This window comes from Medicago sativa, chromosome 5 (genome assembly GCF_051527215.1).
Source record: "Medicago sativa cultivar Bolivia chromosome 5, Bolivia_mono, whole genome shotgun sequence".
Classification (NCBI taxonomy): domain Eukaryota; kingdom Viridiplantae; phylum Streptophyta; class Magnoliopsida; order Fabales; family Fabaceae; genus Medicago; species Medicago sativa.
The window spans coordinates 503,972-524,067 of NC_140753.1; the positions used below are offsets into that span (position 1 = coordinate 503,972).

Genomic DNA, 20,096 nt, shown 5'->3' on the forward strand with positions numbered 1-20,096 from the left:
TGAGCGTCTCGATGGATTGAAAACCCGAAAGGGCGGTCCATGCAAAAATTAGAGACACAAAAAAAAAAGAAGAAAAAAGAAAAAATGTTTACCCTGATAGATTGAAAACCCGAAAGGGCGATCTATGCAAAAGTTAAGGGTTTATGACAAGTAACTGCATCAGACTAAGCATCACTCACTTGGGGCACCTTAGTTGTCAGAAGTTCTCCTATATCAGAGCATCATAGCAGTGGATTTCAAAGTTGTTAGGGAATATAGCGGTTATTGTGTTCAATGTACCTTCCATATATTAATTACCATTTTCCAAATTTTGTAATCCGTGGTGCCATGCCTTTGGCCGGTTACCATTTCTAATACGTTAATTTGAGCCAGTGCTTTTATTTGGAATTCTTGTTTATTCTATGTGCAAAATTTCTTCCGTTTTTAATATTAGTACTTGAAACAAAAACTTTGAAAAATCTTTTTTTTTTTAAAAAATTTTCATTGTTTTCTTTGAAAAAATAAAAAAAATGACAAACATATTATCTTTACAATTATGTATCATGGAAGCATGTGTCAACATTCGATCTAAAAGCAGGTGGATACCACAATTGGACATAGTCATTGCTGAAAAAAGAGATAAAAGAAAAAGCTCGCTAAGTTGAAAACCTGAAAGGGCGACTTAGGCAAGAATGAGCGTCCTGGTGGATCGAAAACCCGAAAGGGCGGTCCAGGCAAAAATTAAGGACATAGAAAATGCAAAAAAAAAAAAGAGAATATATTCCCGATGGATTGAAAACCCGAAAGGGCGATCCAGGCAAAAGTTAGGGATTTCGAAAGATTTGAAAGAAAATATTCAAAAGAAAGCAATGACTATGTAGAGCCTGAATTTGAGAAGGTGCCGCGGTTGAGAAATGTCGACCTCTGCCAATGATTTGTTTGATGGGTTGTACCCCGGCTTTTGTTTTGGTTCATCCCCAGCAATGTTATCCCCAATGAAGATTACTAAGTGTTGGCTATGTGATGTCGGGCCACTTTCTTTGGACCTGCCCATGCACGTCTCAATAATCTTTCCGTTAAATCGTCATATAAGTCTCATATGCATTCATTCATCCACGCATAGATAGCATGCATACAAATATCATTCATGCATAACTGCATTATTTTCCCATGCTTTACTCCAATACTTAAAAATGTCAATCCCAAGGTGTTAACCAATCAATTTATGCTCAAGTGGCAGGTCACATCAAATGATCATTTTACCAATGTTAATCAGTTTCCCAGTACCCTGCTTAAAGTACTCCGGTATTATTGATAGACAAGCTTTATCTTCCGTTCTTTCGTCTTTACCACGGGCAGTGGGTAATGGACAAGCTTTAATCAGTATTTTCGTCTTTACCACGGCAGTTGGTAGTAGACAAGCTTTATCTTCCGCATTTTCATCATTTACCACGGGCTGTTGGTAATTGATAAGCTTTACTTTCCACCTCAAGCTTTACTTTTGTCTCAAGCTTTATGTTCAGTCTCAAGCTTTATCTCCCGTCTGAGCTTTATCTTCAGTCCAAGCTTTATCTTCCGCTTTTTCATCATTTACCACGGGCTGTTGGTAATTGATAAGCTTTACTTTCCATCTCAAGCTTTACTTTCCGTCTTAAGCTTTATTTTCCGTCTCAAGCTTTACATCCTGTCTTAAGCTTTATTTGCTGTTTGAGCTTTATTTTCCAAGCTTTACCGTCTGTTCCAGCTTTATATTCCGACAAGCTTTATTATCTGTACTTTCGTCTTTACCGCGTCAGTTGGTAATAGACAAGCTTTACCTTCTGTATCTCCGTCTTTACTACGGGCTGTTGGTAATGGACAAGCTTTACTTCCCGTCTCAAGCTTTGTTTTCCGTCTTAAGCTTTATTGCCCATTCCAAGCTTTATCTTCGGTACTCTCGTCTTTATCACGCCAGTTGATAAAAGACAAGCTTTATTCGCCGCATTTTCGCCTTTACCATGGCAGTCAGTATTAGACAGGCTTTATCTCCCCAGTATTATTTATCAGTTTGTTCCCCCCAGTCAGTATATGTTCGTCGTCATTGCATTCATAATAACATTGTACACATGCATACCATAACACTCATGAACATTACACTCTTAGCATCTCGACTGGTCCAAAAGTGGTGTATTTAAGTATTTAAGTCTCTTCGACCCATCGATTTAAAAGTCTTCTTTCAAATCTTCGTGACAAAGAAACTTAAATAGGGGCATCTGTCATACTCCAATTTTGGACCAGTCATTTCTTTTTAGTCGTATTTTAAAATGTCAAACTCTTTTCTCGTTTTAATTATTTAAAGTCATTTAGTCGTCTTTTAAACTTGTTTTTGAAGCTTTATTTTACAGTTCCAAGTGAATTTCTTTTTGTCCAAGTTTCGTGTAATTATTTCTTTGCGCGCCAGTTTTTTTAAAAAAAAATATTTTACGCGCTCTTTTTAAGTATTTAACGTCTTACTTATATTTTAATTTCCTCTAAAGTTTTTAATTCAAATTTTCCTCTTTGTCCGTGTTTAAACCGCTTTAAAAAGTTTTTTTTTTTTTTTCTTTCTTTTTTTCTTTTTTCGCACATTAAAACGCCGCGTTATTTTAGATATTTTAGTCAAAATTTCGGCAGAGAGGTATTTTAAAATACCTCATTTAAGATAAAGTCTTTAGTTTTTATTATTATTATTATTATTATTATTATTATTATTATTATTATTATTATTATTTGTATTACAATTTTTACTAAAATTTAGTTCTTTTAGTCACGTGAGTCAAAACTCACCATCCTTTTATTTTTCTTTTTCTTTTATTATTATTCTTATTTCATTTTGGTCCTTTAGTCTTGTCCAAGTGTCAGTCTGTCATTGGCCAATATTGAAACTTGGTCCCCAATTTTCGTTTTTGTTGTGCTGGCATTTTTTCATCAGAGACATAGGGGCTTTATAGTCTTTTTTACCAGAGTCAGAAACCCTAATTTTTAGCAGTATTTAAGGCCTGCATTTACTGCACCTGTGGAATCAGTCAGAAAAGTCAGCAGCAGTTATTACAAACACTATTCCATTCCTCTTTCTTCCCAAATCCGAATCAAATACCAAAAATCATATGAACTTCATGAAGAACATGAAGAACACATAAACCCTAATTTTTTCCAGAATCATGAATCTAACACTTTTTCTACTCTAATTTTCGGATCTCATACCAAGAACAACAACAACAGCTTCGATTTCGTTCAACAACAACATATTCTCGTTTTCCTTCAACAAGACAGTTTCGAATTCTCAACAATAGCAACAAATTGGATCGGATTGGAAAAGGATTGGAGCAGCAGCTTGAATTCTTTATCATTTCTCTTCCAACCGAAACTAAGGGTAACTCTTTCACTTTTCTTTTTTCGATCTATGCTGCCATGCTTGAGTTCATGATGTTCATAAATTGTTGTATGAGTTTTTTGTTCCAAAACAACTTAAAAAAGGAAAAAGAACATAGATCTACACTTCGTTCTTCCTCTCGTTTGAAATACAAACTCGTTTTCATCTTCATTATACAAAAGGATGCATAGATCCGTTTTTTAAAAAAAGGAAAAGAAGTGAAAAATTTCAAACAAGTGTAGATCTAGCTCAAATCTCTCACCCCTTTTTAAAAATAATTTCGAAAATGGATTAAGGGGAGGAAGAACAACCGGATTCTAAAAAAAAATTTGAAAAAAAACAGAAAAGCATAACTCCGGCGGCGGCGCCGCCACCCTAGGGTGGCCGGCCACCGCACCGGAGTTTCTCCGGTTGTCTTCTCCGATGACTCTATTCTAGAGAGAAGTGAGAGCTTCTCTCACTAGATTTAAGGTTAGAGAGAGGGAAAGAAAGAAAAGTGAAGGAAAACCGGCCTTATGGCCTTTTATAACGTTGGTGAACCGGTTTGGTTCACCTGAACCAAACCGGTTCTTCTTTGGTTCTTCTTCTCCTTTCCTAAACCTTTAGATCTGCATCTCCCTTTAATCCAATGGCTCCTGTTCACTTTATTACTGTGTGCTTTCATGTGTTTGATGCGTGTTCCTTTGTTGTGGACCGTCAGATCTATCTTTCTGATGGATCTGACGGTTCCTGAAACACACCATACATTCTGTGGTTTTACTTGTCATTTGCTTGCTGTACACGTTCATTTTTCAGCCTTGTGATCAAACAATCCAAAGGCCAGGATCAAATCCCCTGCCAGTGGATCAGAGTGAAGGCCCAGCTTTATTTTTCTCTACTTTTTTACTACTGAAACCCCTCTGTTGTGTTACTTACACCCCTGTTTCATTCAAAACTTCTCCAAAAAACTCCTAAAAAATATGTGTGTTTATTTTATAGTTTTTATTTGCTGATTTTTGCTGTTGATGTTAGTATTTTCACTATATTCCATAATTTCATATTCTAAATTTGTCTCATGCATTTTATTTAATATTGTCTCATCTATTTTAAAACTTTGATTTCCATATTTTATCCTTTTGTGTTCTTGGCTTTTAAAACTTCATGTCATGCATTCTTTCTAATGTCTTATGCATTTTGTTTTTTACATGTGCATCTTGCTTTATTTTGTGCATTATCATTGCATTGCGTTTTAATACTTGATGCTTTTAACGTTCTCTATATATCATTTAATCATGCTTTGCTTTAAATTTTGGTATTTATTCATTGTTTCCTATTGCAAAGCCCCATAATTATTAGTGTGTATAATTAGGGGAATGATGTAATTTGTTGTGGGCTTTGCATTTAGGAATGGTATGTAATAGCTTAGTAATTGCACACACCGACACAAGCACCGACACTACACCATTTTATTCATGCTTGCTTTACTTTTTGCATCGTTACGTTAACTTTCCGTTAGTTAGGAAAATCACTTTTATCTCAAAATTAAATAAACAAAAGTCAAATTATTTTCATAATAAACCTTGGATCCAAATCCAAGTGATTTTCCCTTTATTTTCTTAATCAAAATCCTAATTGAACTTTAATTAAACTTAGACTCAATTTCTTAAATAAAATGAAACAACCTCACTTCTATTTTTATTTCTAGTGCCTTGAGGCCCCTCAATCTCCTTCTTGAAAACCTTTTTTTCAAAAATAATTAAAATCAACCTAACCCACAAAAATATTTTTTATAAGAGTGAACTACGGTGGTTTTGATCCCTTTTAAGGGTACGTAGGCAGAGGCTTTAATCCTTTCAAATCAATCAAATAAAAATAACCAAAACTCCTACTTCTTCTCCCTCCATTCTTTCACTTCAACTTTTAACAACAAATTTTCAAATAAAAATAAAGTTAGAAAGAGGTTCTTACGGAGTACCGTGAACGACGCGGGTGCCTAACACCTTCCCGAATCGTAACCAACCCCCGGATCCAAAAAGGGTTTTTCAATCTCTTTTTCCCTTCCCAAGAATAAAATCGAGCAAGTCCAGTAGATTGAAGGTTCAAGTCCAATTAATGGCTTGACACCCGAAAATCTTGGTCTACAAGGTGTAAACATGAAAGTTGTAGATAATTAAGTTAGCTTTAAAATGGCCTTGGTTTGGAGTGGAAAAGATTTGTAGATTTTTAGTTATGATAAAAATAGTCCAAGTGGATCTTCAGAAAACTTTAAGAAAACTTAGCATAACTAATCCCAAGTTAGTCCAAAAACATATGGTTGGTTTCCCAACTTCAAACTTAAGTGTTAGGGACTTAGTTGAGGTGTTTTATGGGTATTTGGCTTATGTCCTATTGATCAAAACTTAATTGCTTTTGAAGGATGTTTTAGACTTAGAGATGAATGTAATTGATTTATATATATGCTATGTTGTTTGATTTCCGTTGTTGATGTCGTTGTATCATCTGATGTCGAAGTTGGGGAGTGTGTCATAATTGTTGTAGGCACATATGTTGTTGTTGTAGTCGTTGTTGAAGTTGTATGTTGATATACACAAGTCGAGTCCATATGCATACTCATGTTCTGTTGGGGGCTTATGCCCTGGAATGTTTATCATTCAAATTGTTGGGGGCTTATGCCCTGGAATGTTTATCATTCACCTGTTGGGGGCTTATGCCCTGGGATGCTTTAACCATCCAAATCGTTGGGGGCTTATGCCCTGGAATGCTTAGCATTCAACGCGCGTAGATTGGTACCACCTGCATGATGCATTAGTTGTTGTTGTCGTAGCATTGTTGGGTTGTTGTTGTCATTGTAGCATTGTCGAGTTGTTGTCGTTGTCGCATTGTCGAGTTGTCGGTGTCGTTGTGGATAACGTTGTTGTTGTTGTTGCTGAAAATAATTATGTCGTTGCCTATGTGTTTATTTAAATACATTATTAATGATGCCTGTTGTGATATGCTTTGTTGTTTTCATTAATTTGATGAATTATATATTATTATTATTGGATAAGTTTCTCACCCCTTCTGCGTATATGTTGCCTCGACCGTGGGTAATGTGCAGGTACTGATGACTTGTAGGTTTGGTCGGCTCAAGTGTCTAGGGCTCTGATACATACTAGGATGGGGAAATCGTTGCGAATGTCTTCTCATTTCTTTTATGTATCACATATTTTGGAAAAGACTTGCTATTAGAGTTTATCGTTGTTGAAAATAAAGTTGATTTATGTTGGGGCCTATGTGCCAAGATTTTCATTGATGTTGAATTTTGGTTGAAATTATATTTTTAAAGAATTATTCCGCTGCGGTTTATTAAGATTCTTTATGTTGGTCTTAAATAAATAGATACTTTCTATTTATGAATTTTTGAAAAGTAGTGTGACACTCCGTTGTGTGATTACTCTGATTATAATAATTAATATTACGTTGTTGGGAGAACGGGGTGTTACACATACGACTCATAATCATGGACAACTTCTTAATTTCTTGCAACATAGACCGACTCATGCAATCTCAAGACATTAAAGGTCAGCAGCAATGAACAGCAACAGATTTACAACATATAACAGTGTTGGAATATCTCAACATCATTTAAGGAATGGATTACATCAACATAATATCATAAAAACATCATAACATTATTCATGCAACATTACTAATCATTTCAGTCATATAAACAGACTTCTGTAACATCTGGAAACATTCTAAATCACCCTCATTCTTACTTCTAAGGTCAGCTCAAGACTATACGTGCGAAAGGATCGCATCGGGACAATTTTGGGCAACTAACAGCCTAACTCGCAGTTGCGAGTAACTTCACTCGCAATGGCGAGCAAAGTGTGCATTCTGGGTTCCTACGTATTTACTCGCAGTGGCGAGTTATTCTGCTCGCAGTTGCGAGCTCACAGGTCACTCGCAGTTGCGAGTTGCATTGCTCGCAGTTGCGAGTTCTGGGTTCTAGCTCGCAGATGCGAGTGTTCTTGCTCGCAGGTGCGAGCGATGAATGTCAGTACGGCCAGAAACCTAAAAATCACAACTTTTCACCTATATTCATGATTCCTTCATCCAAATAGCATCTAATTATCATCTTAAGTCATATCTAAGGTCTGTACACTAATTTTGCATCAATCTAACATCTGTTCTTGATTCATTCATCAAAATTGATCCTAAACCTAATTCTCAATTCTCACCAAAACTTAACCTAATCATGCTAAATTCATCCTATAGAATTATACCCTTAATAATATTGAAAATTAGTCTCACCCTTACCTGGTTATGATGAAATCGCAGCTCTCCCTCTAGTTCTCCTCTTTTCTGACTTTTCTCCCTTTTTCTCCAAAAACGTACGTATTATGTTTTCTAACTTTTGTTGTCTATTTATCTCTCCTAATTACTCTTATCACTACTAATTGCTCATCTCACAACACAGCCCAATTTTTAATATTTTTATTTTATTTATCAAATCTTATTTTATTTAATAATAAAATAAGTCATAACAACATAACAACTTCACCACAACAAAATATCCCTCATAATTCAGTTATAAATCATATAACCCATTCAACTTCATAAATCATAAAATTCACACATATCAGTCATGAAAATCACGTAAATCATATATATAAATATATTTTTAAATAATCGAATAATTAAGACGGGCGTTACACATGTTGCATCCTTTGGTCATTTCGCGCAAGAGGTGTCCTTATCTTATCCTTGCAGTACCAAGCATGTGCTCTTATTCCTCGTACTACCAATGATTGGCGCCAGCTCATACAACTTAGCCATTAAGCAATGATAAGCAAGGGGGCCTCATAGGTTCGTACAGTTGTATGCCCTCATGGACGATCTTCAACGCTATATCTTCTTGCATCCTCTAGTGTTGTATCTTCATACTTCTCCAGACTCTTTTTCCACGTTGTATCTTCTTAGTGCAATTCCTCAATTTGTTCCACAAAACATCCACAACAAACATACTAATTCAAAATGATTAAATAACCCTAAAAACTACTTAAAACCATAAATTCTTAAATAATCATCAACCATGCTGAACCCAACTTATGTATCTCGTGGCCTTCTTCTTCTTTTGATTTATTTCATTTCCAATCAATTTTGTTTGTGTGTTATTCTTCTTATTCCTTTCATTTGTAAAATATATATCTAAAGCTTCTTCGGTTGGTTGTAATGAAAATTGCAAAATAGAGCATAATTAAAAGTAGAAATTTTCGTTAACTACTACACTCGATTGATCCCTAAATGTGTGGGGCGTTGTCATCTTATTCTTGAAATGTATCAAATTGTAGACACATCTCTAATGTATTTTTTTGTTAGTATTTTTATAAACTAAATTAATCAATAGAAAACACCTTTGAAAACTAAGTCTATGTTTGGTTGAGCGTTTGGAGCGCCCAAACGCAGGTTTAAACTTCCAAACGTGGGTTTGCCATTTTTCATGATGTTTGGACACACTCAAAAGCAATTCTTGAAAAGCAAGTTTACAGCCAAAACGTGGGTTAACAAGAAGCCATAAATTGTAGCTTCTGCGGCAACTCAAATCAATTTTGGAGTTTGTTTTTTGTTAAGAAATATATTTTCCCTAATTACCCTCAAGCTCTAATTTTTTTTTCAAACTTCAATATTTATTCTCTGGAACACTTTCTTCTTGTTTTTCTATAACTGGTGAAAAATAAAAGTGGAGGAGGAAGAATGAAGAAAATACCCAATTTCCATGGAAGTTTCAACGAAGAACATGAATGAAAAATTAGAAAATTTGGGAAACTAAAAACAGAATTAGTATTGCAGAGGAGAGGCGAATTGAACATCCGTGAGAGAAGAGTCTGGAGCTTGGAGAACGAATTGAACGAATTGAAACAGAATTAATCTCCATGGAATTGAACAATGGAGAGGCACCATTAGTATTACAGAGACAAGTAGGGCTGCATAGATTGGGCCGACCCGTCCAAAATCGGCCGGCCCGCGAGCAAATAAAGAGCAACGGGCGGGGCGAACCGGTTCGACGGGTTGCATGGGTCGGTTAAGGATGGGTTCTAATGGACGATCTCGGCTTTGCATATTCAACCCAACTATAATCCGAAACCGACCGTAACAGTTTGCTTTTGTCATTATTAATTATTGATTCCCATTATTATTCTTTATCTCTCCTGCCTTTCTCACTCCATACCACAGTAGACATTGCTTATCTCTCCTACTTTTCTTCCTTCTTTCTTTCTTTCTTTCTTCTTCCTTCCAAAAATTTACAGTATCCAAATTCATGAAAAAAAGGAAAAATTACGATCTTCTTCCTTCTTTCTAAGTTTTTAGAGTGTCTCCCCTTTGTTCAATTGTAAATACCATGTCTTCTCTATGCTCTCTGTTACCAATCAACATCAATTCATACCCATTTTAATATTTCTTACTGGTTTGAGATCTTGTTCCTTTGCACCACCAACGGATCAATGTTTAACATGCAAGACCACAGTGAAATAGATCTGAGCTATTTTGTTTTCCTTCTGGTTAAGTTTGGTTAAGATTGTTGCTGGTGTTTGTTCACTTCTCTCTTTCTTTTTTGAGTTTTTTTTATCAGATTTGTTTAGTTCACAACCGCGGTGTTCGGCCGACCACCCGCTAAAACCGTCAAACCGCCTACCGTCGAAACCGTAGATTCAGATGGACGGTAACGGACTGCGATTATGACACCGACGGTTTGAACGGTTCTGAATTTTGAGCCCGAAACCCGCCCGGAACCGTCCGCTGTCCAGCCCTAGTTGCTTGTGTTTGTTCACTTCTCTCTTTCTTTTTTGAGTTTTTTTTTATCAGATTTGTTTAGTTCACAACCGCAGTGTCCGGCCGACCACCCGCTAAAACCGTCAAACCGCCTACCATCGAAACCGTAGATTCAGATGGACAGTAACAGACTGTGATTATGACACCGATGGTTTGAACGGTTCTGAGTTTTGAGCCCGAAACCCGCCCGGAACCGTCCGCTGTCCAGCCCTAGAGACAAGAGAGCCTGGACTAGTGCATTTCATAACCTACTACTATATTTTTAATTTATTAGTATTAATTAAAGGGGAGTTCTAGAGAATTCTTTTTTTTTTTTAAGAGTTTTAAGTTCTAGAGAATTCTTATTTGATTTTTTAAAAATGATTTTAACTAATTGATTAATTTAACAAGATAAAAAAAGATGAACCGAGAGACAGGTACATGCGTACAGCTAAATAATGAATCAATAAAAATCCAAATATGATGATAATTTTTTTAAAAAGAAAATAGGAAGATAACTTGAAATAATTATCTAAAATGAGCTATTTAATTTTAAATAGAATTAAAAGGATAATTTGGTCATTACACCTTCAAAATCAAGTTTGATTTAAATCATCCAAACAACATCAACTCTTAAGAATCACTTTTAAAGAAGTGTATCCAAACACAAATCAATTCACACCAAACTCACTTTTAACCAAACTCAATTCTCTCAAACTCAATTCTATCAAAATCAATTATCTCCACCGCCATACCAAACACACACTAAATTGACTACAAAAATACATTCAAGAACCAAAATGTTTATTAAAAGAGCCATTTCGATACATCTAATGACAACATTCATACGTACAATCAGGGATTGTTTAGCCAATTTTCATTCAACCCCCCGTTCGACAAATCTCTGGATTCGTCCCAAGTTAGCTAGCCTAAAAAGTTAAAAATAAATGTCATAAAAACATGTTGAACTTCTCATATTTGATCACTTTGATTTTGCTTGAAGCGATTTAAGAGTTGTTTGCCTAAGAGTAATGTGTTATTTTGATTAAAATCATACATTACGTGTAATCTTTTATTATGAAAGAAAAGAATATAGGTTGGGCTCGGCAGGTGGTGGCATGATTCCTATACTTAGTAACCTCAGCAAATAGACATTCGTACCAGGTTTAGCAAATGAGGAGATAAAATAAATAAATAAAACACCGAAAACACAAGAATTTAAATCTCAAATTCCAATTATCAAAAGTAAAAAACTAAAACATGATAGTTAATTTACATTACAATAGATGAATTCAATCAACAGGGTTTGATTCATGATTCCCATCACCATGATACCCATCTCCCAAATGACAAATAGTATCCCAAATAACATGAGGAACAGGAACAACAGAAAGCCTAGGTTGCTTCAACAGAACAAAATCCTTCATATGTTTCATCTCCTTTAAATCAACCGCTCTCCTCATTTCTCCAACAGCTTTAACATCCACCGCACCGTCGCCATCGTCTTTATCGTCGGTGTACCATTCCTTGACGACAGAAACAACGCCGACGATGCGACGGGACTTAGGACCAGAGTGGTAGAAGAAGCAGAGATCATTGAGGGACATGGATTTGAGATATTTCTGAGCTTGTTTGTTTTTAACGCCATCCCATTTACTTATCCCTCCGTTTGCTTCTTGATCCTCCCATGACCACTCAGACGGTTCTGTTTTCAGCAGAAACCTCTTCACTTCCTTTCCCATCTCTTTCTCTTTCTCTCTCTCTAAAACTTTTCATTTACCCCTAATTTATTTATAATTCGCCCTAAAAACAAAGTTTCCATTCTTCCCGCCAATTTCCTTTAATTTTCCCGCTCACTACAGCAACAAAAGCAATCAACGGATGACATGATGCCACGCGTCTTCTACCCAAATCGTGCATATTATGATTTGAAAAAAACAAAATCCAAAAATCAAATTGGAGCAACATACATATATAGAGTTTGGTATCATATTCAAATTCAAATTCAAATTCATAGGTAAGTTGTTTTTAATTTTGCTGCCGTGGATATCTCAAAATCCTTTATATTGTGATTCCGGTAGTTGCAGTTGTGGATTGCAATTTAAACCCTTGACCGAATTTGAAATTCATGATTGTGTGACCCATTTTTATGTGGTGATTCATTCCTAATATTAATTTGTGGGTTGGATTTTGCATTCTCTTTTATTTCTTTCATTAGTATTGAAAACTATCTTATTTTTGTTCAACAAGCAGTTAATTGATATTTATCAAAGGTTGTCTATTGTTTCTTATAGGAAGATGGTTGGTTGTTCTCAAAGACATTGTGCCTGCAGCTCAAAACAACATCAACATAGACACTAGTCTTATAATTTTGGAGAACGGAAAGACAACACTTGAAGGGCAAAATAAGACATGTTTGGCGCTTGTAGCCGATAAGACAGCAACAACTCATTTTCAGCTTTGGGGAGATGAATGCGATTCTTTTGGTTCAGGCGACATCATATATCTATCCAATGGCATCTTTTCCTACCATCGTGGCAACCTTGTCCTAAGGGCCGGTAAGTTAGAGAAGATAGGAGAGTTTACTATGTCCTATGTTGAGACACCAAACATGAGTGAGATTCATTGGATTCCAGACCCAGCAAATTTTAACAAATATATGCAGAAGCATGTAATATCTCCCCGTTCACGCATCTTCCCTCCAATTTTGTAGAATTTGATGCACTTATTTACTTGCGGAAAAAATAAATACGTTATGTGGTGATTATTCACTTTTAGTTTTACTTAAAGCACTTTTATTCACATTGCTAAAAGGAGGGTGGAAATCTTCTATATGTGGTGATTATTGTGATCATGGAACAGAAATACACCAACACATTGTGCAGGTAAAAATTTCTCATGCATGTCCAACCATAAAATATGTTGATTGTGATCCTGCTGAGTGATTGAAGTCTTTTTTGCCCATTAATCAAAATTTGGCTTTTGTCCATTGATTCTATGTACATATTTAGAGAGCATGTATGAAGTCTAAAGTGAACAAACATGCACCAAGTTTGGATATGTATTGCATTGAAAAAGAAGTCTGAAAATCTATGTAGCAAAGAAGTATGCTAGTATCAGACAAAAGTTAATGAACACTGGTTCATTGATCATGTATATAAACACAACTCTACCATTAATGATTTTTGGTTTCAATATTATTTTCATATTGACTACTCAAGCAAGCAAGTATGGGAAAAGAAAAAAAAAACATATCACTTGTATCACACGGCAAAGGACTTTGCCCACAGTTGAGTTTAAAATCACGTGATAGAGATTCGCTCAACAAGAATCACTTGTATCTCCTCTTTTTCATCTTCATATCATCTCCATCAACGTTCAACAACAAGAATCCCAGAAAAATTCTAGAAGAAAATGAAGAAAACTTAACGTTTTTTTAATTAAAACTAGTGGAAATGACCCAAATGTGTAACAGAGAGAAGTTAAGGGACCAAAATAAATCGAATTTTAATTAAGGGACCAAAGCGATACTACCTAAATAGTTAGGGGACCAAAAATGCAATTTAGCCTTGTTATTTTGTTAGCCAGTAGTGGCACTTATAGTTGTAAACAATGATGGGATTATGTTGTAAACAATGATGTACTCCCTCCGTCCCAATTTATAAGCAAAAAAACACAATTTCACACTTATTAAGAAAGTTAAAACATTGTAATTTGAGGTATAATTTTTTGTGTTATTCTTGGAATAAGTTTCATGGAAAGATGTAAAAACAATTATCATTGGTTAATTATTATGGAGAAAATAAAAAGGAGAACAAATTGAATGCAATTTGCATTTAATTTTACTTTGGAAAGATGACTTTTTTTGAAAAAACATAATAATAGCATAAAAGTTGGTCTTTTTTGCTTATATTTTGGGACAAAGAAAATGTGATTTTTTTTTTGCTTATAATTTAGGACGGAGGGAGTATGTTTTTGTTTTCTTAATAAGTGTAAATTTGTATTTTTTTGCTTATAAATTGGGACAGAGGGGGTATGCGATTTGGAGAATCACTCACACTTGATTATACCATCAGCCACTTATTGTCATTCAATTTCGATTAATAGACTTAGAGCATTCACGTCACCAGCTTAACTAACTTGATAAGAATATTGCATAGGAGTCGAAGTTAGAACCCCAGACACATCATTTCTTCATTTTTAAAAGATGAATCTCTAACCGTTAAGCTATTTGACAAAAAAAAAAAACTTAGACTATCCACAACACACTCATTTTGGGTTTTATTCAATTTCAATTTAGTAAATTAGAGCATTCACGTCCCCCGTGAGCTTAACTCAATTGATAGAAACATTGCATATGAGTCAAATTTAAACATCAAACACCGTATTTATTCATCCTAAAAAGGTGAATCTCTAGTCATAAGTTATTTAACCAAAAAAAAAAAAACTTATACCATCCACAACACAACATCTCATTTTAAGTCTTCGATGTCCACATCATGTATTTCATTGTAGTACTTAATAAACACAAATTTTCTACAATCCAACATCTAAAAAAAAATATTAAATAGGTCATCTCAATAACTATATTATTATATTTCAATAAAATTTATTTATTTCATTATGATTTATTAAACGAGACTCGCAAAAAGTGGAGAGAGAGACTTTATAGACGAAATTATAATATTTCACCCAAATATTTTTAGAGAGAGTCATTATTATATTTCAACCAAATTTTTCTACTCCGCAATATGATATTTATTTAGTATAATGTTAAATAGGTGAAACACTCATCATTTTAAATGATCTTAAGACTTGAGAGAATCAGGTTTGTGATGTGGAATGTCGAAACATCTAATTTACGGGCACTTGGAACATGTTATAGTCTCTCATATTATTGGTGTTCATGGTCTATATCAAGTGGGTCAATTCATCACAGTTGTTTCTTTTTCTACAAAGAAATATTGTTAATTGATCTTTGCAAGCAATTTGGGGTTATGAAGTACTTAATGTTGCGACACGATTTGTAATCTCCCCGAACTTATGATTTCATTAATATTTTGAGGTAAAAACCTCTGACCAGTTATATATTTTTTGCACGAGGGTACCCAGAAAACGACACATTCAATCATCTAGTTCATATTTTAATTTATAGTTGGACGGTTTTATATTAGATGAATGATATTTGTACATTCATTTTTAAAAACAACATTTGTAACAATTATTTATTTCTTTTTCTTTTAAGACAAAAACAATAAATTTTTTTTGAGAAAGAGTAAAAAGTGCAAGAGAGAAACTTATTGTACTTGCAAAAAAGTACGGTAAGGACATTAGGATTCTAGGGTTTAGACTGATGATTGGATGCCCTGAGAATGATCTCAAGAGTAGTATTTATAGCCTGCTATGGGCTTGGGTTTCGGTTGCTTGGCTCCCAAGCAACGGGGGTATTTATGTATTTTGGGCAGTTTCTGGAAGCTTCTGGAAGCTAAGGAGGGCGACATCCTTAGGAGGACGCGCCTGGGCCTTGGAAACCTTTCTGGAGGGCGTCTGAGCCCTTCTAGAGGGCGTCTAAGCCCTTAGGAATATTATGACGGTTCACAGCCCCCCAAGCACGAGTCTTGGAACAAGGCGAAGTGATGAATCTATAAGGTCGGCCGTATAGGATGCTTTAGAGCATTCTAGATGTTTTAAGAAGCCTTTAGAGGTGGCGCCCTTAAGGGGTTTTGCCTAAGGCCGTTTTTGGCCCTTTTGGAAAGCGTTTGAGCTCTTAATTGTACATTAACGGTCCACAACCCTCCAAGCACGAGTCTTGGGACAAGGTGAAGCGGTTTGTTATAAAATTGCTTTAGAAACAGAGGGGCGGGCGACGTCTATCATTTAGGAATATTATGGCGAGCTTTGTCTGGGTTGGTCGCCCTTTTATATTTTTCTAAAGATTCATAAACCCCAAACACGACGTTTATAAGAGCAAAGTGGTTAATTCAGACTCAGATCATATTTAATCATAGATTGGCGCTTTCTTGATTTTTAGCGAAATTGTCAAAGCCTTGCTTAAAGTTTGACGATTTTCGACTTGGCGAAACCCTGCCAGAGCCTTGCTTAAAGGTTGGCGGGCTCGCAGATCCTTGGGATCTATCTTCAGCTTGTCAGAGCCTTGCTTAAAGGTTGACGATTTTCGACTTGGCGAGACCCTGCCAGAGCCTTGCTTAAAGGTTGGCGGGCTCGCAGATCCTTGGGATCTATCTTCAGCTTGTCAGAGCCTTACTTAAAGGTTGACGATTTTCGACTTGGCGAGACCCTGCCAGAGCCTTGCTTAAAGGTTGGCGGGCTCGCAAATCCTTGGGATCTATCTTCAGCTTGTCAGAGCCTTGCTTAAAGGTTGACGATTTTCGACTTGGCGAGACCCTGCCAGAGCCTTGCTTAAAGGTTGGCGGGTTCGCAGATCCTTGAGATCTATCTTCAACTTGTCAGAGCCTTGCTTAAAGGTTGACGATTTTCGACTTGGCGAGACCCTGCCAGAGCCTTGCTTAAAGGTTGGCGGGCTCGCAGATCCTTGAGATCTATCTTCAACTTGTCAGAGCCTTGCTTAAAGGTTGACGTCGTCAGAGCCTTGCTTAAAGGTTGACGTTTAGGGCGATTAGTAGATTGCAGATTTTTTGATGTCGAACCCCGCCAGAGCCTTTTTAAGGTTGACGTTTAGGGCGAGTTTTACAGTCAATTTGTAGTTTTCCGTGGACATTGTAGTAGTAGCACCTGAAAAATAACAAACAGAAACGGCGAAGTAGTTGTAGAAATTAAGATGCCTCGTTAAAAACTCGCAAAACAAAAGGTTGAAAAAGTTGTTTTTAGAATATAATACGCGTTTTATCTCCATGTCTTTAATGGCGGGATTGTTGCTCTTTTAATTGTGGCGCGTTGTTTGGCGAGTACGCTTCTTTCGTTAGTCTTGCCCTTGGCAGGCTTGTTTTGCCTCCCAAGCCTTATTTATCTGAAATATAACAATTCTTCCGTACTTTCAAAGAAATCAATATCGTCAATAAAAGAGCCTTTAATCATATGCAATCATACTTAATGAGAACTAACTATTTAACTCGTCCACCTTCATATGCCATCATACTTAATTTATTCTTCTCTTATTAATTCGTTCATATTTCTTACTCCTCTTCCTATTCTTTTTCGCTTTTCTCACTCCACAACTTGCTTACTTAATTATCTTGTGCTCTTAATATTTTTCTTTTTTATTATTTCTTCAATTCAACTATTGTCGCTTCTCTTAAATCGAAACTCCCTTATTCCCTTCTTAGATTTGAACTAACTCGCCCATTCATTTTCTCGTTTTTACGTTCATCTTGAAACTGACTAGTTTTGTTATACTATCTCCATTTTGCCCTATAAAGTTGGAAACTAGTTCTTCTATCTAATTCTATTCTTCTAACGTGGGTCGATTTTGTCTAATTTGGGTCTATTAGTCCATTATCTATGTATCTACTAAGCAGTTAGTTCAGTTTGCAAAGTAAATGGTGCGTAGAAGGGGTTCCCAGGAAAGAGAGGTGGGTCCTTGAACCTCTTAAATACCAAGGCTTTCCTTGCCAGAATCCCTCATATGCGACCTTTTAACAATACTACACTTTACTTTCTGCCCCGGGGTACCTAGAGTAGTTTTTCCATTAATAACTTGGTTCTACCTCTTGTGTTTTACTCATCATCCTTTCTTCATTACATCGTAACTAAATCGCCCAATGAACATTATTATCAAGTGAAACAAATTAAGTTAAAGCTAATTTGTCTATGAGACTTATTGTCCACATATGATGTATATGCACCAACAAATAATTGCAAAATAAACAAAATCGATAAAGAGCCTTCAAAATTAAGGTTGTAAAATATATTCTCTCAAAATTTATTGGGCAAGAAATTTTCTTCGAATCAAAAGGTGGAAATATATTGAACATAAAATTTTCTTCAAATCTAAAAGTGTAAATATATTTTTTCAAAATATTTTCTCAAAATACATTGGGCAATAAATTTTCTTCAAATCAAATAGTATGTTTTCTTAAAAAATATAGAACCTGATATTTCTTCGAAAGAGAATTGCTTGAGGATGGAAGAATCGCTTCGAGAAAGAGTATCTCGTCGTCTAGATTTTGAGGCCTGATGTTGGTTTGATCTTCCCTAGTCATCGTCTTTTAGAGATCGCCGCTAGGTCCAGCGGCGTTTTGTGCAGCTCTGTTATGGTAAGTAGGGATACGTATTCTAATTGCTTCTCTCTTGGACCTTATAAAAGTCAAATGGCCGCCAGAAATTGTACTGCTTTTCGGCGAAGGATTATAACGGCCGAACTACCAAATACCATATGCTTTAGCGTCTTGATTTCTCCATTATTGTCTAAACAAGCCAATATGAATAGTAATACAAGTGGAATATAACTAGTAAGAGGAATTTAATTAGTAGCATAATCAAAAGGAATTAACCATCATTATGATGCTACGACATGTAGGCATAAAATAACTCATCCTTCTTCAAGTAAAGAAACGAAAACGTACCGACTACGTCTCCATTAGGAATTTGAATATAAGTACAACATGAATCTAAGAAAGATAAAAGAACATGGGATATACTTTAATTATGGGACATACCAATACTATGTGCTTTAACATTATTTATTCATTTTACAGGTCGCCAAAAACTATCTGTATGGAGAACTAGTAGCAATTAAATCACAAGAATTACAGCATGGTAGAATATGCATCTCATAAAATTATTCAAACGAAATTGGGTATATTAGAACCACATTGACAAATTAATGGACTTCAATTGGTAAAAACAATAATAGTTAGTAGGTCTACTTGATTATTCCTCGGCAGAAAGTGATCAAAGTGACGACAGTTCACAATAACCACTTATAATCTAATAATAGCTTGCCACAGTATGTTTCATTATTAATAAAATTCAACACAGATTAATAAAACGTATGAGATCATAGACTAATTGGTTCTTGTTGCGCTGACTTCAAAACCAAAGCGATGTGCACATTAAAAACAGTGGTACAGAATAAAATTAATATGAAGATAGAAAAATAAGATTCGATGAACGATTAGTTAATTGGATGAAACCTGTTGGCGTGTATTATCCTTCGTTTGAAAGAATCTACAAACCTTCTCGCCAGATTCGAATACTGTCGAACATGATTCACAATTTCCAGATTATTTTTATATCCTTCGGCTAACTTGCTATAGAACAAACGACGATACAGACCGGACCACACAATTTTTGCAGGAACGGCGTGGTGAAACCTATGGCGGTGAAGGAACAATAACTGATCGGAGAGATGGCAAGGTTGGGTTCCTAGACCGCGATGAGAGATGCGATCTAGGAGCTTAATTCAGAATTAGGGTTTTAGGATTTCCAAATCGCGACCTACGATTCAGAAACGTGGTCAAGGTTAGTTTTACCTTTTCCCACAGACGGCGCCAACTGTACTTGCAAAAAAGTACGGTAAGGACATTAGGATTCTAGGGTTTAGACTGATGATTGGATGCCCTGAGAATGATCTCAAGAGTAGTATTTATAGCCTGCTATGGGCTTGGGTTTCGGTTGCTTGGCTCCCAAGCAACGGGGGTATTTATGTATTTTGGGCAGTTTCTGGAAGCTTCTGGAAGCTAAGGAGGGCGACATCCTTAGGAGGACGCGCCTGGGCCTTGGCAACCTTTCTGGAGGGCGTCTGAGCCCTTCTAGAGGGCGTCTAAGCCCTTAGGAATATTATGACGGTTCACTTATTAAAAATTATTATAAAATAGTTATACAAATATCATTTATCTTTGTATTAACCTAAAATATTGTTAAAACAATGTTCGTTCCTATACAAATTCATGATTCATTATTTTTCATGAATAAATGTAGTAATTCGTAAGTTAGAAACGTCATTCATATTGTATATTTAAGTCACCAATAT

General features: G+C 35.7%; 2 protein-coding genes across 2 annotated transcripts; one reads left to right on the forward strand and one right to left on the reverse strand.

Annotated features, from left to right (window-relative positions):
- Nucleotides 1-11,361: 11,361 nt before the first annotated feature.
- On the reverse strand, nt 11,362-12,058 carry LOC146918852 (thymocyte nuclear-like protein). Its single transcript, XM_085710538.1, has one exon. It carries the CDS (start codon nt 11,884-11,886, stop codon nt 11,437-11,439), a length of 450 nt encoding a protein of 149 aa, XP_085566664.1. The 5' UTR covers nt 11,887-12,058; the 3' UTR covers nt 11,362-11,436.
- On the forward strand, nt 12,034-12,857 carry LOC146918853 (uncharacterized). The gene is made up of 2 exons (XM_085710542.1): nt 12,034-12,058; nt 12,439-12,857. The coding sequence occupies exons 1-2, from the start codon at nt 12,034-12,036 to the stop codon at nt 12,855-12,857; spliced, it is 444 nt and encodes a 147-aa protein (XP_085566668.1).
- The last annotated feature ends 7,239 nt before the right edge of the window (nt 12,858-20,096 follow it).

Bases quoted from the DNA above. Each gene is read 5' to 3' on its own strand.
- LOC146918852 (XM_085710538.1), bottom strand. From the start codon at position 11,886: ATGGGAAAGGAAGTGAAGAGGTTTCTGCTGAAAACAGAACCGTCTGAG.
- LOC146918853 (XM_085710542.1), top strand. From the start codon at position 12,034: ATGCCACGCGTCTTCTACCCAAATC. The intron at 12,059-12,438 runs GTGCATATTATG...TGTTTCTTATAG, and splicing joins ACGCGTCTTCTACCCAAATC to GAAGATGGTTGGTTGTTCTC.